Raw genomic sequence first — 22,613 nt, forward strand, 5'->3', positions numbered from 1 at the left:
TACCGAATAAATCGAAGGTCAATTCGTTTGTTATCTTGCAATGATCAAATATACAGATATCGGTTCATAACTTATTAAGATAACCCCATTAATAATTTATTAATATAACTGTATGCATGATGTTCATCTTTAAGTCCCGTGTCCTATTTATTGTCCTCTAGTTGATCTGTCGTTCAACAACATTGGACATGCAACACCTCAACAAATGTCCAGCCCTGCGTGCAGGTTAACTTACTGAAATGAAATGGATTTAACGTCCTACTGTTCTGGGCTAATGAAGACGGGCACCAGGGCCGTAACTAGCTCAGAGCAACCTGAGCAACAAAGGGGGGGGGGGGGGGTGTTCTCTGGGGTGTTGTAATATTGACGGACAATGTATGTATATCTATTTTTTTGTGGTCAAAAATTTTTTCACAGGGGGGGGGGGGGGGCGAAACTTTTTTGCTTTTTGCTTTGTCCCCCACCTACGCCCCCCTGGTTACGGGCCTGACGGGCATACGCCATACAGTGTGCTATGGGGAAATTTAAACTGTTGGCTTGTTAAATCGAAGCATTAAAAGCTGGCTATGCGCGACATTTTAACACGGTAGAGGTTTGACATCTTAACGTCATGAAGGCGGGTCTAAATATATGTCGTGTACAACAGCCAATCAAAATGCGCGACATAGACAAAGGGAAAATCGCAAGTAGAGAACCTATACGGATCACGCGTGCATAATGCACCGTAATTATAAATGGCCTTGAGGATGATGCCCCCCCCCCCCGCCGAAATCCCGAAATAAATAGATGACACATATAAATTAATTGCACATTTATCTCTCTCAAAAGTATCGATTAATCAAACAGATTACTTAATTAGAACTAAAGCTATCGTGTCCCAAAGCACCAACCAATCAAATTGCTTATCGCTCTGCTTACCGATTATCGAACTAAATCAAGGTATTGATGTGATTCATCACTATCACTTAATTATAACCAAAGTTATCGTGTCCCGAAGTATCAATCAATGAAATTGCTTATCTCTGCTTACCTTAAGCGGACAATTTTCATCTTCAAACTCCATCAAGGCACTGACCTAATGAACGCCTACACCTAGTTTGAACATTCATACCTCAATTAGAAGGAAAGTTATTGTGTTCCAAAGTCCCGACAAATCAAATTGCTTATCGCTCTGCATACCCTCAGCAGAAAATGTTCATTATCGAAATTAGTCATGGTATTGATGCGATGAAACTATACACCAAGTTTCATCACTCTCACTTAATTAAAACTAAAGTTATCGCGTCCCAAAGCATCAACCAATCAATTTGCTTATCTCTGCTTACCCTTAGCAGAAAATTCTCATCTTCGAACTCCATCAAGACATTCACCTATAATAAACACCTACAACAAGTGTGAACATTCTAGCTCAGTTAGGAGAGTTCTTGTTTTCCAATCGACCAATCAAATTGCTTATCGCTCTGCTTACCCGGAGCAGAAAATGCTCATTATCCAACTTAGTCAAGGTATTGATGTAATGAAACTATACACCACGTTTCATTACTCTCACTTAATTAGAACTAAAGTTATCGTGACCCAAAGCATCAACTAATAAAATTGCTCATCGCTGCTTACCCAAAGCAAAAAATGCCCATTTTCGAACTCCATCGAGGCATTGACCTAATAAACACCTACACCAAGTTTGAACATTCTAGCTCAATTAAAAGGAGAGTTATTGTATCCCAAAATGTGTGACGGACAGACCCATTTTAAAAGTCCCCTGCTTGTAGGGATGTTTGCTTAAAGATGCATTATTCAAGAGCTAAATCTGCCTAATGCATCTTCAGTTTGGCCCCAATTAATTAAACATTTATTTACATGTCAGATCCATAATCAACTCTCTGCTACTTCTTGTGGTTTTGATTTTCAATAGATTTAAATACGATTGGTAGTTAATGGTTTGATTTAAAAGTGGATAATCGAGATTTTGTTTTTTATCGTGACAACGGCAGCAATGATAATCGAGACTACTTTGTTTTGCAAACGACGATAACTCCGCTCAGAATGAACTAATATGACTGAATTTCAAAAAATATTCCCTTTTCATTATCAATTTTTAACTATTATAACGAGAACTGTCAACCTTTTATCTAAATCTTACATAGTGCATCTTTAATTGTAGTTGGATGTGGCAGAAATGTAATTTATCACCCAATGACACATTCTACTGTAGATATCGCTAGTGTGATAACTTTCATAATCTACAAAGGAGATATCGCTTTACATGAAAAAAAAATATGCCAAAGAATTATATACTCTTCCAAAAAAGTAGGGGACATTGAAACGAAAATACCTATGCAGGTTGTGATATGATAGTCATGGGCACTTGACATGCTTTGAGAGTATGTTCACAGATAAAGAACTTATAGCGCCAACAGAACCACTGAGCTGGGGAGGGGTTCATTGTCAAATTTGACACTTCAAGGAAGGGTTGATGAAAACTGCCGCGTGCTGGTTTATCCTATCCATGTTTGCTTTCCTATCGGTTCTTGCATAAGATTTACTGTTTACGTAAATTTGCTTTAGTGTGTTACGTTTAATTTGCAATGAGACGTCTTCAACATGATGAACGTCTACGTGCTATTGGCATGCTTCAAATGGGTTCTACACGCGAGCAGTAGCCAACATACTTAATGTGTCAGACTGTGGAACCGGTACCAACAAACACACAATGTTGAGGATAGACCTCGTTCGGGTCGTCCTAGAGACACTACACAAGCCCAAGATCGATACATTCGTACACAGGTCCTACGAAATCGAGGACAAACGGCCAATCAGCTTTCTGTAAACTTGTACCAAGTTAGAGGAGTTCGAGTTACATCCCCAAACGATAAGAAATCGACTACATGCAGCCCAATTGCATGCGCGACGACCGCCTGTTGTGCCTCCATTAACTCGCCAGCACATGGCAAACAGGCGTCATTGTGTAGGCAGCGTAGAAATTGGGGCAATCGTCGATGGTCGCGTGTAATGTTCTCAGATGAGTCCAGATTTACTCTGGATTTCACCGATAGACATTCTGGCGTTTGGAGACGTGTAAATGGGCTTCATGCTAACATTAACGTCAGACAGCATGACAGATTCGGGCGTGGGTCTGCTATGGTGTAGGGAGGAATCGCCATGACTGGCAGAACGGACTTGCATATTGTTCAAGGAAGGGTCACTGGTGTGACCACATCCTGGTACCGATAGTTCTGCCCTTTGCTCAACGTGCAGGTCGACGTTTCATCATTCAAGATGAGAATGCCCGTGCACACCGCGCTCGTGTCGTAAATGACTACCTCCAGCGTCACCATATTGTCCATATGCCTTGGCAAGCCATGAGTCCTGACCTTTCCCATAAAGAGCATGTCTGGGACATGATCAAGAGACGTGTTCGTCGACGTCAACTTCAACGGACAACACTGCAAGAATTGGCCGTGGCACTGCAAGAGGAGTGGGTCAGATTGCCCCAAATCGTAATTGGACGGTTGATTAGGAGCATGCAACGACGAATTGCTGAATGTCAATCAAAACCGTCCATTTTCACTTTTGACAGTGTATCTCTTTGCGAGTGAAATGGGACCGTCAGATAAGCCGCCCATGAATTGTTTATATTCATGAATCATGTGTAGGCCTGTTATTAACCTACACTGGTTACCTCCAATAAAACAGCAGTGCATTTCCGCAGTTTTGTATTGTTTCTGAATAACCCCTACTTTTTTTGATATCAAAGAGACTCGCAGTGGATTTTCTATAGTATATATATATAGGCCTACATGTACTGAACAGAAAAAAACCCCAAAAAAACGTCAGTACGATTAGTGATTAATTCATCACAATTCCAGGACATTACGAGAAGGTTTAGAGTCTGTACACAGTCTATAAATCAGTATCTCGTGTGTCCACCGAGAGTGTTAATAACAGCAGCGCAGCGTCTGTACATGGAGCGGACCAGACGATTGACGAACGCCATTGGCACCCAAAACCACACTCTCAGAAGAGCCTGGCGCAATCCATGAGCTGTGTTTAGTCTCGGTACGACGTTATTAAGTCTCCTCTGAATTTCATCCCAACGATGTTCAATCGGGTTTAAGTTCGGACTAAGGGCTGGCCAATGCAACAAATGTATTGTAAAATTTTGATAGGTTTCACTAATCTCAACAATATGATTTTGAGCTTCAAGTAATTCGATTAAGTTTTGTCCCTAGGATTGGGGCCAGCTACATTGTTTTTGTTTCAGTCTCAATCCCCTAACTTTTAAAATAGCCATTACGGGCCTGTTACTACATTGTGTACTCCGGTTAATAGAAGTCTTTATAATCGTACTTAACTTTCAGATACCTCCCATATGTCACTTAAAGTTAAGTGAATTTTTCTCACTTAAACTGGACTTTAAATACCGATACTAGGCTAAACAATAAACATCGCAGGCTAGAGATGCCATCGAGAGTTGATTATGGTCTGGATAAGTTAAACATACATTATGCAAGAGCTAAATCTTTCTATTGCAGATCTTTCTTAGGCCTGAAATGTTTTCTAAATTATTAATTAGACATTAATTAACTTATCCAGGCCATAATCAACTCTCGATAGCATCGGATTTCTCCGATATTAAATAGATTACAACAGTTCAGCCATATTTTGATTTAAGCTAAAAATGGAGGAGCGAGACTTGGCTTCGAACAACCAGTACGGTGGTTAAAATTATTGCACACGTCCTGTTAAACCTCCAAAGGCTAATATCTTCGATCGCAATAGAGTAATTTGAATGAAATTTTCAAATTATTCATTTTATATTATCTATTTCCGAACTATTATAGCAAGAATGGCTAGCTCTTTATCTAAATCTTAAATAATGTATATCTTTAATCTCTAATAAATAATTTAGATAACATTTCAGGCCTAAAGAAAGACCTGCAAATAGGCAGATTTAGCTCTTGCATAATTTTTTAAACATTGCCTTTGAATACCATTTACCCTTAACTTAGATGGAGTTAGGTATATTTAAACATACATTATGCAAGAGCAAAATCGGCCTATTGTAGGTCTTTCTTTAGGCCTGAAATTTTATAAAAACTATTAATTAGACATTAATTAACTTATCCAGACCATAATCAGCTCTCGATGTCAAGGATTGCCTGCGATATTTGTTGGATTACAGCCCGATTTGCTGCAAAACTTTCCTTCGTGATTAACGATTAAATGGATAATCAAGACTATTAGTTTTGTCTTATCGACTTCAGTAATGATGATCGAGGCTAAGCGGAACTTTCATCCGCTTAGTTCTCGCTTCATAGTGGATCAATTTGACTGAAATTTTCAGCAAGTTGCCTTTACATTATGTAGTTTTTAACTATTATAGTGAGAACTGCCAACTCGTTATCTAATCTCCCATAATGTATCTTTAAGTAAAATCTAGTAGTTAAGTGACTATCTTAGACTTAAGACATCCTTTGATGACGGACCCTTGAATAAAAACAATAGCCTTTAAAAAGCCAATTGTTGAATTTTCTATCTTTATTTATTCAATAAATATTTATAATACTGGTTCTTTCTCTCAATAATGAAATTAAGATACCCGTGGCAAGTTCAACGAAATTTAAATTCGTTTCGATTCTTTCCCCGCGATTAAATTTAACTGATATCTACTGACTTGTGCATCTCCATCTGTTTCACAGATTATTACGAGTCTATATGGTAATATCTCTGTCAAAGATGACTGCCTTAACACGCGCTGTCACAGCACGCGGCGTGCATTGTTTACATAAGACGTTACTGCTTCGGAGAGAATGCTGACTTTTAGTCATTTTAATTAATAGCCATTTACACTAATTAGGAAATAATTTTTACCTAGAAATACGTCAAACGCCTTTATTTATTTTTCCAATACATAAAAAAAAATGTTTTAGAATTTAATTTGTTGCAGGAAAAAAGTTAATATTTCTGGCTCATTAAGTCGCATCTATGTCATCCTTATCAGTGATTGAAGCGGCCTAGCGAAAATTCACTGCTGATCAGTGTGGGGCATTCTCTTAAAACTCCTGCCACCTGATATTTGATATTTCGCTTCTGCGTCGACCCTCTTTCCAATCCGGTCACGCTCGATGTCTTTGATAACGTTTTAAGCGACCTTACTTTTTACTCGCAACTATTTCATAGTTACAATACAGTATGTCCCAATGTCCAACGTTGTTTATCATTATAGTCCGGTGGCTGAAGGGGGGGGGGGGGGGAATCACCACCCGAGCTGTGAATTTATTAGACCAAGTTTTTCTAGACCAGTTTTTTGCGTAGATTCCGAATCTGGGTGGTGATCAGGCATTTGAGGGAGCGTTTTCGAGATATAGGGGGTCAAATGTCTACAATGGGGGGAGGGGGGAGGTCATTATGTTGACATAATTATAATATATTAATAAAACATAAATTTCTAGGACTGCCCATCTATAAATAAGTGTTTATGATGCCCCTGGACAACTGTTTTGATTTATGGGGTGGGGGTAGCAGGTGTGCGCGTGTGGAGGGGTGGGGTGGGGATAAATTGGCGGGGAAATGAGTTCACGTTGATTTAAATGATTATTTTCTAAGAGCTTGATGAAACATCTCTAAATATGTTTATAAAATTCCTATTGTATGGGGGTGGACGCCGGGGTGAGTGCCCGCCGTGGGGGGGGGGGGGGGTTCGGGTGATGCTGGGTGGCAAGATGAATTTTTGTGGACAGTTATCTTTTCGTTCATAATTGAGCTTAAAGTGGTATCTCGTTAGCGTTTTCATTCAAAATATTAAATTATAATGGTACTTTTCAAGAGATCTGGAAATGTAAATCAAAAACACATTAACTCAGAGATATGTTAAGTTGTTAGTTTATTCTTTGTCTTGATCAGGCTGATAGGGTGGCCCACGCACCTACAGAAATACAGTCCACCGCTGATAGTTCGAGACTACCACTGAAGCGTGCACATTCGCCGTGTCGAGGCCAACTTTCTGACAGTATGATACTATAAATAGCCATGGCACGTGCAATTCTCTACAAATCTATCAACTATTACAGCCGTAAAAAAATTATTGTTGACGATTTTGAATAGCAGTGAAATTAAGCTTCTTGGTTATTACAGCAGATTTAGAAATTACGTTCGTTTCATTTTTTAAATCGCTTTATCATTAACTGTACCGTTAAGAGCGGCATCTTTTGGTTTAGTACAAATAATATCTCAGAAACACTCGGGTTAGACAGGAACATGATACTAGCAGTAGTTTCATTTTACTTTTACAAGCTTCTTAAAACAATTGTTGAGCTAGCTAACGTGCTCATTTCTAAATTCAATTTCTTGTTCTAGCTTTCTGTTATGTTTCGTAAAAAAGTAGTCTTGATTATCCCGACCTGTCAATCAGCCCTAGAATGGTCGATAGACTGGTTAAGCGAGACTAATTTCAAAACAAGGGCACGTAACCTATCTTTTACTCAAAAGTGTCTGGATGTTATGGACGACACATGGAACCAGTTTTCAGTCTATTATTTATAGATGATTAATGGTCATAGCTTATTAAGTACAACATGATCGTTTATTTAGTGACTATAATTGTGTGAAACTGATTTGAGGCTTGGCATATATATAAATATTGTGGCGAAATTGTCGAGATATATGGAGATATCTATTTATGGTGGGTCACCCTACTGTCAGAAGATTCAAAATCAAAAGTTCATAGAGGAGCGAGATAAATATTTTCTTGGTTGCTGGCCAACAGCTCGAATATCCTTTGGATAAGTTTCAGAAACCAATTCACATTGTAAATCTTCATTCCAGCCATGCAGCAAAAGACCACGTATACGGCAAGGTGGTAATAAAGAAAGGTCTGTTATTTTTTCACCCAGAAAATCTTTTTTCTAGCGTCATCTAGTGATGTAAGTCGTCTTTCGCGATATTTTCTACCTTTACCCGTCTCATTATCGATAAAAATTTGTATATTTGGATCATCGTTTGCGAAGAGAATGTTTGGGATGTCTATTTCGCCCGAGCAAGAACGCAAAATACAATTTGTTTCAGCATCTCCATTAATTTGCAATGCGAAGAGGAGTAGCTAAGATATTTTGGTGTCCTCGTGGTTGTTTGTCAGTTCTAGGATATTCTCGACACTTTTAATACTAATCTTGATATTTTTTGATCCAATCAAGATTAGTATTGAAAGTGTCGAGAATATCTCGGCCTACATGCTTTCAGTGGTATAATGACCATCTGTCTTTCTTTTTCAAGATAATATGGAGACAGGTTGCAAAATTAATGATTGGCCAAAATGGCTCTGCGATACAAGGCTGGAATGAAGATTTACAATGTGAATGGGTATCTGAAGCATATCAAAAGGATATACGCATATCAAGAAGATATCTATACCACTCATATTATTAGAATAAACTAATATCTAAACATGTGTTTTTTATGTACATTTCCAGATCTCTCTAAAAGTGCAATTATAATTTAATATTTTGAATGACGATATTGGCACTGAACGAAAACTCGAGAAAACACTTTTCAGGTCAATTTTGAACCAAGTGGTTTCTTTCACCCAAAATACATTTACCCTCTCCCATACAATGGTAATCGTATACACATATTTAGAGATGTGCAGTGGAACTAAAAAAGTAATGTTTTTACCAAGCTCTAAGAAAATCATCAACATGAACTCACTTCCCGCCAATTGTACCCCCCCCCATCCATACACGCACACCTGCTACCCCAACCCCACCTCTACCACAAATCAAAATAGTTGTCCAGGGGCATCATAGACACATATTTCAAGATGGGCATTCCTAGAAATTTATGTTTTATTAATATATTATGTCAACATAATGACCCCCCCCCCCACACACACACACACCTGCTATCCCCACCCCACCTCCCCACAAATCAAAACAGTTGTCCATGAGCATCATAAACACTTATTTATAGATGGGCAGTCTTAGAAATTTATGTTTTATTAATATATTAAATCAACATGACATCTCCCCCTCCCCCCATTGTAGACATTTGACCCCCTATATCTCGAAAACGCCCCCTCAAACGCCTGATCACCACCCAGATTCGGAATCTACGCAAAAAACTGGTCTAGAAAAACTTGGTCTCATAAATTCACAGCTCGGGTGGCGATTCCCCCCCTTCAGCCACCGGACTACATTGGTTAATTTCGAAAATAAAGAGAAATGTGGCTAATGTCGTCACTTCTGTTTTGATGTCACGTGATTGCTTAAAAAGTTTAGGTCTACATCAAAACAAATTGACCCCATGCGATAGAGATCTTGATAGGGTCACTTTGGGTCACGTACGTTAGGCCTGTGCTATGTTACTACTAGTAGTAGGCCTAGTAATAGTATGCAGATAGTCTCTATATTTAAATAAATTTACCTGACCTCTATAGGAGAAGGGCAGTTTGGCCTTTACTAATACTAACACGGACTGAATAATCGAGCTCTGATAGTGATAGCTCCTGTTCACACATATGTCGTCTACCAGACTTAAGCCAGTAGCCTATTTGGACATACACCAGTAGGCCTATATGAAAAATAAATGTTTTGACAATATCAAAATTTCTTTGTTGCAGGCCTATAATAATATGTAATTAATCTACATCTACCTTGAACATTCCCCCCCCCCCCACCTCATTATTTTTAAATTGTGCTACGCTGGAGGAGGGTTTTCTAGCATGCCCTTTCAAATTGATAGGCTAATGCTATTAGAAAAATAGGTTAAAGGCTCAATACCACTCTTGTTGTAACTGAATAATATGTCCCAATCTTTATTCTGGTCAACAAATTGTACTATTTTAGAATACTTCAATTAATTGATGATACAAATTTCATCTTAACACACCTTATTTAAAAATTTTGAAAAATTCAACATAATGGTTTGAAACGTCTAACGTAAACCTTTTAAAATGAAACTTCGATTTAAAAATATTTTCGAACCCTCTGGACAAGTAAAATAGGATGTAATGGATAATTTACACAACAGGTAGGACACTTAAACATCTAGTACTTAGAGATATTATTTATTTTCTGGAGCTTTCAAGCCAGCAAGAGTGTTATTGTCCCTTTAACAAAAAAATAACAATGAAATCAAAACTTGTTAAAATCCAAGGTAGTGCGATGTTAAGACACAGAGGTGGGTAAAATTCACTCAGAATCAAAGTTATGTGTTCTAAGCATTGACTAATCAAACTGCTATCTCTGCTAACCTAAGCACAAAATGCTCACCATCAAACCCAGCCAATACATTCACCTAATGAACATCTTCACCAAGTTTGAACATTCCAACTCAATTAAAAGCAGAGTTTCTTTGCTGCAAAAAGGGGGACATATATGAACCCAAATAATAATAATGCTTTATTACACAACTGCATGATATATACACGAGTATGGTAAAGCATACAATACAAAGTATAATAAAATAATAAACATCAAGAGCACAGAATAACGTTTACAGAGGTTTCTAAAAGTATATTAAATTATATTACTAATGCTTGTAAGGTATATATTAGGCCTTACATAGCAAATGGTATTTAATGTCTGTTCTTAAACATTTCATATACGAATGTTGCAACATCTTATATACTTTTATCATCGTTCATTATATATGCATTATTGAATCATTCAAACTAGTTTTAATGTGATGACTTAAAAACTTTTCCTAAGATTATTGTGGGCGGAGCAATGGAGAAGAACGTGCATTTCATCTTCTACTTCTCCGCTAGTACAATTTTTACAGGTCCTCTTATCCCTGTGGACAAGAGGTTTTTTTTATGCCTTCCTGTCTCTATTTCAAGCTTATGTGCAGAATCTAAACTGGCTCAGTGCCTGGCGTTTTTGTTCATCTGGTAGATCCAGGTATTTCTCAGTATCATAATTTGTCTTAATTTTATAATAAAAATCATTTTTTGTGTTAGTTTTAAGGCAATTATTTAAGTTCTTAACAGTTTGTCCTTTTTCAATATATTTCCAAGACTGAACATAAATATCCCTCAATCTTTGTTTGAACATCTGTAGAAAAGCGTCTGTATTGAAAGACTGAGGATAGGTTGTTCATACAATCCACCCAGTCCAGTCTCCTCTAAAACATATCTAATTTGATTACTCCATTTACTGCTGACATTTTTCATTCGTCCAGAGCAGACTGAAGTAGGGGGTTGGCTTGTTTTGATTTTGATTCGATCCATGTCTTGACCATCCTGTATTTAACATCAAGAAGAATTGGGAACCGACCAACTACAGCTAATACAGCAGACATGAAATGTTGTTAAGATTTTTATTGCTATAATGATGAAACTGCAAAACTTTATAAATATTGTTCTGTATGAAAATCAATACTCATGTCAACTAACTATTATACCTATTTTATGATCTAACTTTAAACAAGTTATTCCGATTGTACTTAAAGGAGCTAACATTTGGGTCCTAGAAATTGACAAAAGTGGGTCGCAACGCATATAATACTGTAATATGAATGTATATAAACTGATTTACATTCAATGGTTTCGGTTTTTACTCCAATTTCAAATCAGTTGTGTTCGGCGAAATATGCCAGCAGTCTCAAGCGAGTGCAAATTTCTAGCGTCTGGTTATTCCAGTCTACATACGCTGTTTGATTTGGTGCAATGTGTCTAGCCTCGTCCCTCGAGTCTCTTGATACAACTGGGGCTGAAGCGCATTATGGTACACGATTCGTGTACCAATGGTAAAATGTTTATTTTGTCTTAAATATTGGATATCAAAAGCCCATCTTTTTTCGGTAAGATCACAACATGAATGTTGATTTAATTTGACAAATAAATCGTGTTTTCAATGTTGAAGATTTTGAATGATATTGAGTTAGAGACTTAGCTACTTTAAAGGGCTCTATGTCACACAAATATAAATAATGTATATAAATTTTAATTAGAGCTACGACTACCTAACCTGATTGAATTCAGATGTATTTCAATTCGTATTTTTATTTTTATATTTGATACTTTAATGGACTCAAGTTCATGTGGTGGTATCAGGTTATATATATATATACCAGTAGATGATTTCATATTGATGTAAAATGAATTGATTTTGGTGGTACTAAAGTGATAGATACATTTGTTTGATAAAGACTACAAAATTCTACTCGACATGTAACTCAGTAATAAATAATATTCTGTCCTGTATATTGCTTGTAGGCATGACTAGAATACTGATGGAGCATGACTAAATGTGGTAGTAGAATGACTTGATGGTAATGGATTCTGATTAGAGATGGATAGTAGAATGACTTGATGGTAATGGACTCCGACAAGAGATGGTAGTAGAATGACTTTGGTAATGGACACTGACAAGAGATGGCAGTAGAATGTTAAACCACAATTGGTACTTTATTCAATATTTATGGAACTTGTTTCTACAGAACAATCCATATGAGTGTAACCCAATCTGTGAAAAGATTGACAGGCCAATTTATTTGAAGTGATCATGTCTATTAAATGGGTTTCCTGCTAATAGTAACCAAATACTCTGAAATTAAAAGAAATATTACGATTTTTATTTTAATATACTACCGGTATGCTTTACAACCAATACTTGATTATGAAAATTGGAGGTTGTCAACTCAGTGTAATTAGATTCAATTTCTAAATGTTTACATTAAACAAAAGTCAGGATGACTAACTCTGGAATAAATGATTTAATCACATATTATGATCTCAATCAACAGAACACTTCTACAGGGTTCCCGCGGCTTCGTCAAACATTTTTTCAAGGATAAATATACGTCAAATTCAAGGATTTTCAAGGACTTTTTTTAGCTTAAAGTTACAATTTTTCATCTTAAAAATAACCAAAACATTACCAACTATCGTTATAATCTCATATTTAAAAGGAATTGAAGACATTTGAAACAAAATTAAGGATCTCAACTGAAATTCAAGGATATTTTCCTATTTCCGCGAAATTCAAGGATATTCAAGACCTTGAAAATGAAATTTTAAATTTAAGGATATTTAAGGACCGCAGGCACCCTGTTCTCCGGTGGCTGATTTAGGACACGCAAAAAATAATAATATCTCAAGTACTCAAGATACTAAGTCGAGAGCTCGAGATACTAAGACAAGTGCTTGAGATACTAAGTCGAGCGCTTGAGATAATTAAGTCAAGCGCTGGAGATACTAAGTCCAGCACTTGAGATAATACAATCGAACATGTCTCAGCCGATGTTTTAAGCTGTAAAATAATATCTCGAGCATTCGAGATATATTTTTTTTTTTTGCATGTCCTAAATCAGCCACCTACACTTCACTAGAATCTTCGTAAGAATCTTTCATGAACTTACAGCATTGTGGATGGTTACATCCTGGTCTTACTAACTGTTGCCTGTTTGCTCAGCCTCTCCCAAGGTTTAAAGTCTCTATTATACATATACTTTCTGGAATAAAAAATAATATAAATCAACATGTATTAAATCATGATTTTGAGAAGCTATTACACCCATGTACTTTTTTTTATATTATTTTTAATTTACTGGTCATTTATAGATATTTTTAATGTGTTCATATCAGTAGTGAGCTATCCAGAAATAATTGCTAGATTTGCTTAACAGGGTTATGTTATCATGTAAAGAATTTCACTCTTCAATTGTTAAGTGACATGATAATCAAGACAATCACTTGCACTGTCCTGGCAACTGTACATATTTGGTTATCCAGCATGGAATTTAGGGCCTTAGATAGTTGCACTGTACTATGATTAAGGTTTGGAAGAATGTTTCACTCCAATTTAACCGGTTTTATTCACTAATATATATGTTGGACTGCTCCTAGGCAAAAGTCAAAATATGACTGTTTCATATTTAGAAGAATGGAGAAATAAATGATATATAACCTCTCCTTTGAAGTGGTTTCTATGATCATCTTCTGCTGGTAGAAATATTATATACTGATGTTCTATTTTTGTTGTTAAAAAGTCTGAATCAATAACACTCCTCACATCCCGACTAAGATTGTCTCTGCTTCTCTTGGTATTCTTGGAAAGCTGAAAATATACATTATGTTAACACAGGTAAGAAAAGACATGTTTTGTCTTTAAATGCTATAAAGAAAGACATCTTGAGAACTGTAGCGCCAGCTAGAGAGAGGAAGTACACATTGGATACAGCAGGATGATCAATGTCACCAGATAAAAAGTAAAAATATTTTTCATTTTGGTGACAGAATTTTCCAAGTGTAACATTGTAAACTTCATAATTGCAAGAGAGACCTCAACTTGCACAAATTTGAAATGTATGTAAGTAATAATCCTGTGTGTAACTGGGGCATATCTGTTGAAAATTGCGATCATTTTATCTGTCACTGTCTTAAGGTATTGATTGAATGTAATAATGTATCTGACATTCTGCTATTACCAATAACAAACCCCATTCCTTCACTCCCTCAAAGACTTAGGCAAATTTTGTGATCAACAAACTCACATTTTAAATACAGTTCACCCTCCATTACTGATGACCTGTCAACTCACTTTCATTTTTTCTCTTCTTTATTGTTTTAGTTCCTATTACAAGTATTATTTAGCACAAATGTTCAACCTAACATACTATCACTTTCACTGATTAAAAATAACTACCATATCAGGAAGCAATCGGCTGAATCAATTGGCGTTGAAATTCGCCTAGTGTGTCCACGGTCATTCGGCCAAATCAAACATGTTTGATATATTCGCCTAGTGTGTCTGCTTCGCCGAAGCATTCGCCTGATTGTAGAATTCATTAGACAATCACCACTCATCATCTACTCATATTGAGAAGTCACATGATTGTTTGAAGACATGGTCGCAGACATGTTCAATCATGTGACATGAAAGGTGATGCAATCGACTGGTGAATCTGGCAAAGGATTCGGCTAATGTGTCCACCAAAGCTCAGACTTCTCCATCACATCTTGTCTCAAAGTCCTAGTTATGAGATATAAAGAGGTAAAGACATATCATTAATGCAGATGCTTAGTCACATACACATCATAGGTGACTCAAGTTTGTTTTTATGATGAAAAGCCAGAGTTTCAGTTCTGAATGAAGTAAAATCAAATGCTGCAAAGCAATACAGTAGGCTATACATATTGAAGCATAAATTGCCACATTAGAGAGAGAGAGAAATGGGGTTTAACGTCCACTCGACACAAACTAGGTCATTTCGGGACTATGCCACATTTGAGAATTAGCCCCCCCAAATCAAAATAAAATCTATTAATTTACCCTAAAAAATGGCTAATTTTTTACACTCACTTTAAAGTCAGGAAATTTTACAATATGACGAATTTTAATTTGTACTGGACACATCTTCTTTTTGCTATCCTGGACCTTCCGCTTTTTAATCGCAAAACTGTGGTCTGTATTCTAAAAGACAGAAATAAAAATGAAATTAAAAATGAAATAAATGGGACTTTTGTCTGTTTAGCCATCTCAAAACATGAGTTTATTTTCATCTCTAGACTACTCACACTCAAATCTTCAATTTTCTTCCTTCTCTCCTCTTTCTTTTTTTTATCACGATCAATTCCCAGATGGCATTCCATTATTTTCTTGCCAGCAATTACAAATGGAATTCTATCATAAATAATTTTCGGGACTGCATTTGGTTGTGTGTCCTCAAACCGTATCATTTGTTTTTCCATATCTACAAATATTAAAACCATAGTAAGAACATAACCACTAAAGATTTATATGACTTTTAAATGGAGAGTGAAAATGTTTATATGATCTCAGTGATGGCTTGGTAGACTTGTCTCAAATTTAACAATGTTTATATCTCAGTGATGGCTTGGTAGACTTGTCTCAAATTTAATAAACAATGTTTATATCCCAGTGGTGGCTTGTTAGACTTGTCTCAAATTTTACAATGTTAATATGATCTCAGTGATGGCTTGGTAGATTTGTCTCAAATTTAACAAACAATGTTTATATCTCAGTGATGGCTTGTTAGACTTGTCTCATATTTTACAATGTTTACATGTTCTCAGTGATGGCTTGGTAGACTTGTCTCAAATTTTACATACAATCTAATTTGAACAACTACAATGTAACTGTATTGTGAAATTATGTTGTCAAATTGAAAATAATTCTTTTACCTACTGACCAAGACTTCAAAAGTGTTAACTGGTAAGTTCACCGAGTACATGATTTACTAGATTAGCCATGGTTGGCATAATTCTTTTACCTACTGACCAAGACTTCAAAAGTGTTAACTGCTAAGTTCACCAAGTACATGATTTACTAGATTAGTAATTTTTGTATTTTGTTTCATTTCTTACTTCTTGTATTTTCTGAATTTTCTTTTAACCCAATTCATATTAATACCAGACTAGCTATATTCTGGCACTGGGCGTCACTCAAGACAACCACCTTTTGTCCACAAATAGACAGCACTGATTGTTTGTGAAAAGATTGCTAAATATCTGTCAATTGGAAATGACAGTGTTTCTAGACGGTAACAGGCCACATAAAAAAGAATTTGGACAAAAACTTACCATCAACAATATTTTCATTACCAAAGCATTTTTCTTTCTTTTTCGTAATAAACTTTGATGATGTATTTACTTCATAGTGTTTGATTATACAGTCAACTTCATCAAGACTATGTGCTATTTTAACCACATTTGAACATCTTTCTTCCTTATCATAATCACTGTATACATCAAAAGGACATTTATTATAACCTCAAAGCACTTTAATACTACATGCTGACAGTTAGAAATTTATAGGATGGTTTGATATAAAAATGCATGAAAGCAGCACGGATCTAGCAGATTGACCAGGGTGGAAACTTGTCATAGGGCTTTAAAGAATCGCTAAATTTTCATGAAATTTACTTTGTATTGTCATTTGAATAAGGTCACAGTAATGGAGAAGCCTCACAGAATTACCTGTCAATTTCTGCTAAGAACAGATGATATAAACAGATAATTTAGGTAATGCACAGACTTTCAAGTCTGTTATGGATCAAGAATAGCCTTGATCTCTATGATAAAATTATATTTGGAATGTGTAAAATTGGTAGACACCAACAACATCCTTTAATCATAAATTACACTGCTCACATTAACTCCAAACTCACTTATTACTTTTTAACAGTATTTTACCTTTGTTACCAGTAAAATGCAACATGATAATCAATTCTAGCTTCATTGAATTTATTATGATACATTTTCTAAAATTTGTTGCCATCATTCACTACAAGAATATATTTCTAGCTTTAAAGAAACCTTCCCACATACAAACTGGGTGATTTGATGATATATTTAGACTAAAAACATATTCAAACTAATTAATCTATCAAAATTTTGCTTCAAATCCTGGGAGCCACGGTGCACACTGTATGGCATATGCCCGTCTTTATTAGCCAAGTCTGAGCAGAACAGTAGGACGTTAAACCCCATTTCATTTCATTTCTGCTTCAGATCCTTCTCAAAACATTATATTCGCCAGGCAATATCCCTGCTATAAAAAATATATTAAAAGAAGCGATGTTTTTGTCACATGACTTGGCTGATGCGATACCTAGCAACGGACGCGAAGCCAGAGGAGAATTCAAGACGATGTTGTCTTTAATTGCTGTCTATTTATCATAAAAATCTAAGCCTAACTAATTCTAGGATTATCCACTGCAACCTTTAACGTCACTCGAGCAGACATCCTGTATGCGCTCCATGGGTGTTTTTTAAGGAATCCAGTATTTTTCTACTTTCCACATATACCAAAATTGCCATACTTTTATTGGAAACAACCACCCGATAAATACTTTTGTGGGAAAGTATCTTTAAGAAGGACAACTGTCAGTGAATCTTACTTTTTATATGGGATTGTCATGTCTGTTATATTTGAATTCTGGACTTCCCCATTGTGATAAATATTTAGGTTCTTGGATTCCCTGTTAATTATAAATTACATTACTACCAGGTACAACAATCTATCCACTTCAATCAATCTCTATAAAACAACACAATGCAAATGAGAATTTTGTTAACTTGAACAAGCCAACAGTGAAGGTGATGTCCTCCGCCGACATCCCAAAATAAATAGATGACATATATTAATTAATTGCACTTTTATCTTTTACAGAAGTATTCAGCAATCAAACTGATTATCTATGCTTAGTCTAAGCAAAATGTTCACTATTAAGTTTTATCACTCTCCATCAGTTAGAATCAAAGTTAGCTTGTCCAAAACATTGACCAATGAAATTCCTTAGCTCTGCTTAGCTTTAGCGGGAAATGTTAATCATTGAACTCAGTCAAGACATTCACCTAATGAACATCTACATCAAGTTTAAACATTCTACCTCAATTAAAAGCATAGTTGTTATGTTCCAAAGTCTTGACAAAACAAATTGCTTATCAAGCAAAAAATTCTCATCATCAAACTTAATCAAGGTATTGACCTAATGAACGCCTACACCAAGTTTGAACATTCAACCTCAATTAGAAGGAGAGTTATTGTGTTCCAAAGTCTCAAATTGCTTACATCTGCTAAACCTAAGCAGAAAATGTTCATCGTCAAACTCCATCAAGGCATTAACCTAATAAACACCTACACCAGGTTTGAACATTCTAGCTCAATTAAAAGGAGAGTTATTGTGTCCCAAAAAGTGTGACAGACAGATGGACAGACCCATTTTAATAGTCCCCTGCTTTCTTTGAAAGGCGGGGGACAAAAAGACAAACATAGCTCTGAATAACATAATTGCTTTCCATAGATCCGTTGTGATTATATCAATAGAAGCGATTTTCTTCTTTCAATTTAAGCCTAAATTTCATAATGATTCAAAGATAATTGTGGCCTCTTGAGTATTAACAACAAAGGGGTATAATTCTTGGATGCATCATCAAAAATTGTTGAACATATACAGGGTGCTTACTTTTAATAAGCTAAAGACACATACGTTACAGAAATCATAGGTCAGAAATTATCTAATGCAGGCATATAAAAAGTGCAAAACTTACCAAAACTCAATCAAAAACAGTGTTAGATCACCATCATCAATAAATTTCAGTTGTGTTTTTAATCGATTCCATCTGTCAAAAACTGAAGAAGTCACAGTCACACTGATAGTCTGCATCTTGTAGGAAGTCCAAGTTAACCAACAAGCTGCTAGAATTGACTATAGATTTTGAAACATTTCTTTCAGGATTCCTACGAACAGTAAAGTGAATAATAACATCACAACTGAACAATATACAGATGCTTCGTAAATCACTAGAGTTACAGACAGACATTGATCAAATTTCATAAATCATGCCGAGCATGTAATTTGTGGAGCGGCAGAACTGCAACTCAAATGATGGGTTACCATGCAACAGAACATGTAGCATACCAAAACTGAATGACGAATGACAGGAAATAATAACTTGTCCCTTTAGGCTAACACTATTTATATTTATAGGTAATGAATAATGTTTGTATGAGAATGCATTGGGATTATACTGAATAGTCGCCTCAAGTTAAAATTAAGAAAGAATTTAGGAATGTCAGAGGCTCAATAGACGAAAAACAGGTTCACTAGATGAATGATACGAGAATGACAGAGGCTCAATGGATGAATGACAAAGAGAATGACAGAGGCTAACTGTATGAATGACAAAGAATGACAGGCTCACTAGCTGGGTGAAGAGTGACAAAGGAAATGTCAGGTTCACCAGACGAATGACAAAAGGGAATGACAGATGTTCAATAGAAGAAAGACAAACATAAAAAAGTCCCAGTAAATGAATGACATGGTCATTCTCCTTGTCATTAGCCTGGTGAACCTCTGCCATTCGTCTAATGAATCTCTGTGACTGTCATTCTTTTTGTCAATTGCCTGATGAACCACTGTCATTATCTTTGTCATTCATCTCATGAACCTGTTATTCTTTTGGTCATTAGCTTGGTTAACCGGTTATTCGTTTGACAAACCTGTGTCATCCTGTTTGTCATTTGCCTGGTGAACCTGTGCCATTCTCTTTGTCATTCGTCTAGTGTCTTTGTCATTCTCTTGGTCATTCGTCTGGTGTACTTGTCATTCTTCTGGTGAACCATGTCATTCCTTTTGTCATTCCTATGGTTATTCTCTTTCTCATTCTGGAGAACCTCAGCCATTCTGCTTGTCATTTGCCTGGTGGTCCTGTACCATTAGCTTTGTCATTCGTCAACTGAACCTTTGTCATTCTACTTGTAATTCCTCTTCTGAGGCTCTATCATTATTTTGTCATTCGTCTGGGGAACCTCTGTCATTCGCCTGATGAACATGCCATTTTCTTGGTCATTTGCCTGGTGAACCTATCAGCCTCTTTGTCATTCGTTTGGTGAAGCTGTCATTCTCTTTCCCTTTGTCATTTGTCCAGTGAACCTAGGTAATTCTTGTTGTCATTCGTTGGTGAACCTCTGTCATTCTCTTTCTCATTTGCCTGGCAAACCTCTGTCATTCTACCTGTCATTTGCCTGGTGAACCTCTGTCATTCTCTCGGTCATATGCCTGGCAAACCCCTGTCATTCTACTAGTCATTTGCCTAGTAAACCCCTGTCATCCTCTTTGTTATTTGCTGGTTATCCTGTACCATTAGTTTTGTCATTTGTCAATTGAACCTTTGTCATTCTACTTGTCATTCCTCTTCTGAGGCACTATCATTATATTTGTCATTTGTCCAGTGAACTTCTTGAAATCACCCTGTGCACTCCTGTCAATCACCCTGTGAACTCCTGTCATTCGTCGTCCAGTGAACTCCTGTCATTCTTTTTGTCATTCGTAAATTGAACCTTGTCTGGTTTTTTTTTCATTCCACAGCAATAAAACCCAGGCTTATTATAAACGAGGCTGACTGACAGCGATCAGTGCCCCTGGGCAAAAAGGGACGTTAGCACCACAAACCACTATATCAACGACCCATTCCATACACAAAGCTAGGTGAGAGAGGGAGGGAAATGGGGTTTTACGTCCACTCGACACAAACTAGGTCATTTCGGGACTAACATATGGTTTAATTTTATTTCAATAATTCGCTTGTGCGTAGGGATCTTTAGCAGTGGGAGGAAACCGGAGGACCCTGAGAAACACAAAGCTAGGAACTATTCCATAATTCATTTCCTACAAATTAAAGTTAACAAAGTTATGTAATCATACCGGTACTACTTGACTTTATTTTTATATGACAAACAATATTAATAATAATATTGATTATTACAAGAACAGTTATTTAGACAAAGTCGGTTTATCATTTCGCAGTCTCAAGATCCTCAATATCCTCAATATAAATTCCTTTGGGGGAGGGGCAGATTGCTTGAGGCCACAACTGGTAATTCCATATTCTAAACCCATTCCGTGAAATGATCTAATAATTGTGTTGTCATAAGGATAAGGGGGGAGGTTATTGTTTAGAAATTTCTTGCCATTCGCCATTCGGTTGTCATTTGTCTTTCAGATTATAAATTAGGGAGCTCTATAATTTTGTGCAAAATACTGAGTTAGAGGTTTCTTTTGAGGGAGTTATTGGCCCTTAACTTTTTTGTAATCAGTAGTGGAACCATTTCTTATATTTATGTAAAAGCAGGCCCCTAAAGGCTAAAGGTGAAAATAAAAGTAGGCCTATCCGTACGTACAAAAAAAATTATACACACACGGGCACAAATTCACGACTATGTGCAGGCCTAAAATTACATAAAATTAATTATTCTAAAAATCATGTACATACCCTATTCTACAGTCGACTAAACCGATTGACGGCTGTATCTATAGGACAAGTGTCGAAAAACTAATTTATTTATTTATTTTCAACAAAATCGAGTCACAAAATCTGAGCAGTCTCGTTCGAGTCGGGTCCCTTATAACATTACCAAAGACAACAGGCGTGACAAGATTCGAAATAATATTACACATGCGCACTAAAAGTCTATGTATTCCAGAAAAATTTTAGAACGAAAAATATAGCGAAATACGAAGAATAATGATATTATTTAAATTTCTTTACAATTATCTAAGTTGAAAAAGATCGCTTTCAGTAAAAACAATTTGGGTAGCAAATTTGGAACAAAATATACGATTCCTCATAAAATATATTGGCTTATTGGTCTATGTCAGTTAAAGTGGAGCCCACCGATATAGTGGACCAAATGGGGGTCCAAAAATGACCTTCATATTTTCAAATCTAAATTAGAATCTATCGGTTGCTCTTGTACTCAACCCAAAATGTTGAAATGCTGAAATGTTGAAATAATACATAAAAAACCGAAGTCTCTGTCACGTTCACAATGTTTTCGGGAGAAGGGGTGTAACTCCGGGGTAAATATTCTCATGACCTCTATCTGTGGGATATGTTTAGCCTCGTTCATCGAGTTGCTTCATTACAAATGGCACTCGAAAGTATTCTGGCATGTGATTCGTTTGCCAATGTTAAAATTTTCATTGTTTCTTAAATATTGGATGTCAGAAGCCCATCTTTTCACGGTAAGATAAAAACATCAATGTTGATTTAAATTAAGTCGTGTTTGCAATGTCGAAAACTGTGGGTGGTATTGAGTTAAAGACGTGACATGCGTTCTTCAAACTGTTTCCTTTTTTTCACATATTCA

General features: G+C 36.2%; 1 protein-coding gene and 1 long non-coding RNA gene across 4 annotated transcripts; one reads left to right on the forward strand and one right to left on the reverse strand.

The window, feature by feature from the left end:
- Positions 1–6,911: 6,911 nt before the first annotated feature.
- On the forward strand, positions 6,912–13,475 carry LOC126818278 (uncharacterized). The gene is made up of 2 exons (XR_007679178.1): positions 6,912–7,681; positions 12,212–13,475. It is a non-coding gene; the product is annotated as an uncharacterized LOC126818278 (long non-coding RNA).
- LOC126818272 (uncharacterized) lies at positions 12,402–21,862 on the reverse strand. 3 transcript variants are annotated; one of them, XR_007679176.2, is made up of 9 exons: positions 21,737–21,862; positions 19,013–19,202; positions 17,860–17,999; positions 16,541–16,698; positions 15,515–15,690; positions 15,300–15,410; positions 13,905–14,054; positions 13,357–13,449; positions 12,402–12,542 (listed from the first exon to the last, which is right to left on the reverse strand). XR_007679176.2 is itself a non-coding variant. In XM_050545588.2 (9 exons), the coding sequence occupies exons 2-8, from the start codon at positions 19,126–19,128 to the stop codon at positions 13,435–13,437; spliced, it is 807 nt and encodes a 268-aa protein (XP_050401545.1). In that variant the 5' UTR covers positions 19,129–19,202; positions 21,737–21,862; the 3' UTR covers positions 12,402–12,542; positions 13,357–13,434. The 3 variants fall into 3 exon arrangements, 1 of the variants encoding a protein (XP_050401545.1); XR_007679177.2 differs by having other exon boundaries at positions 19,013–19,094; positions 21,737–21,855; XM_050545588.2 differs by having other exon boundaries at positions 17,860–17,940.
- Positions 21,863–22,613: the final 751 nt, after the last annotated feature.

Source organism: Patella vulgata, chromosome 4 (assembly GCF_932274485.2).
Source record: "Patella vulgata chromosome 4, xgPatVulg1.2, whole genome shotgun sequence".
NCBI classification, from domain to species: Eukaryota; Metazoa; Mollusca; class Gastropoda; family Patellidae; genus Patella; species Patella vulgata.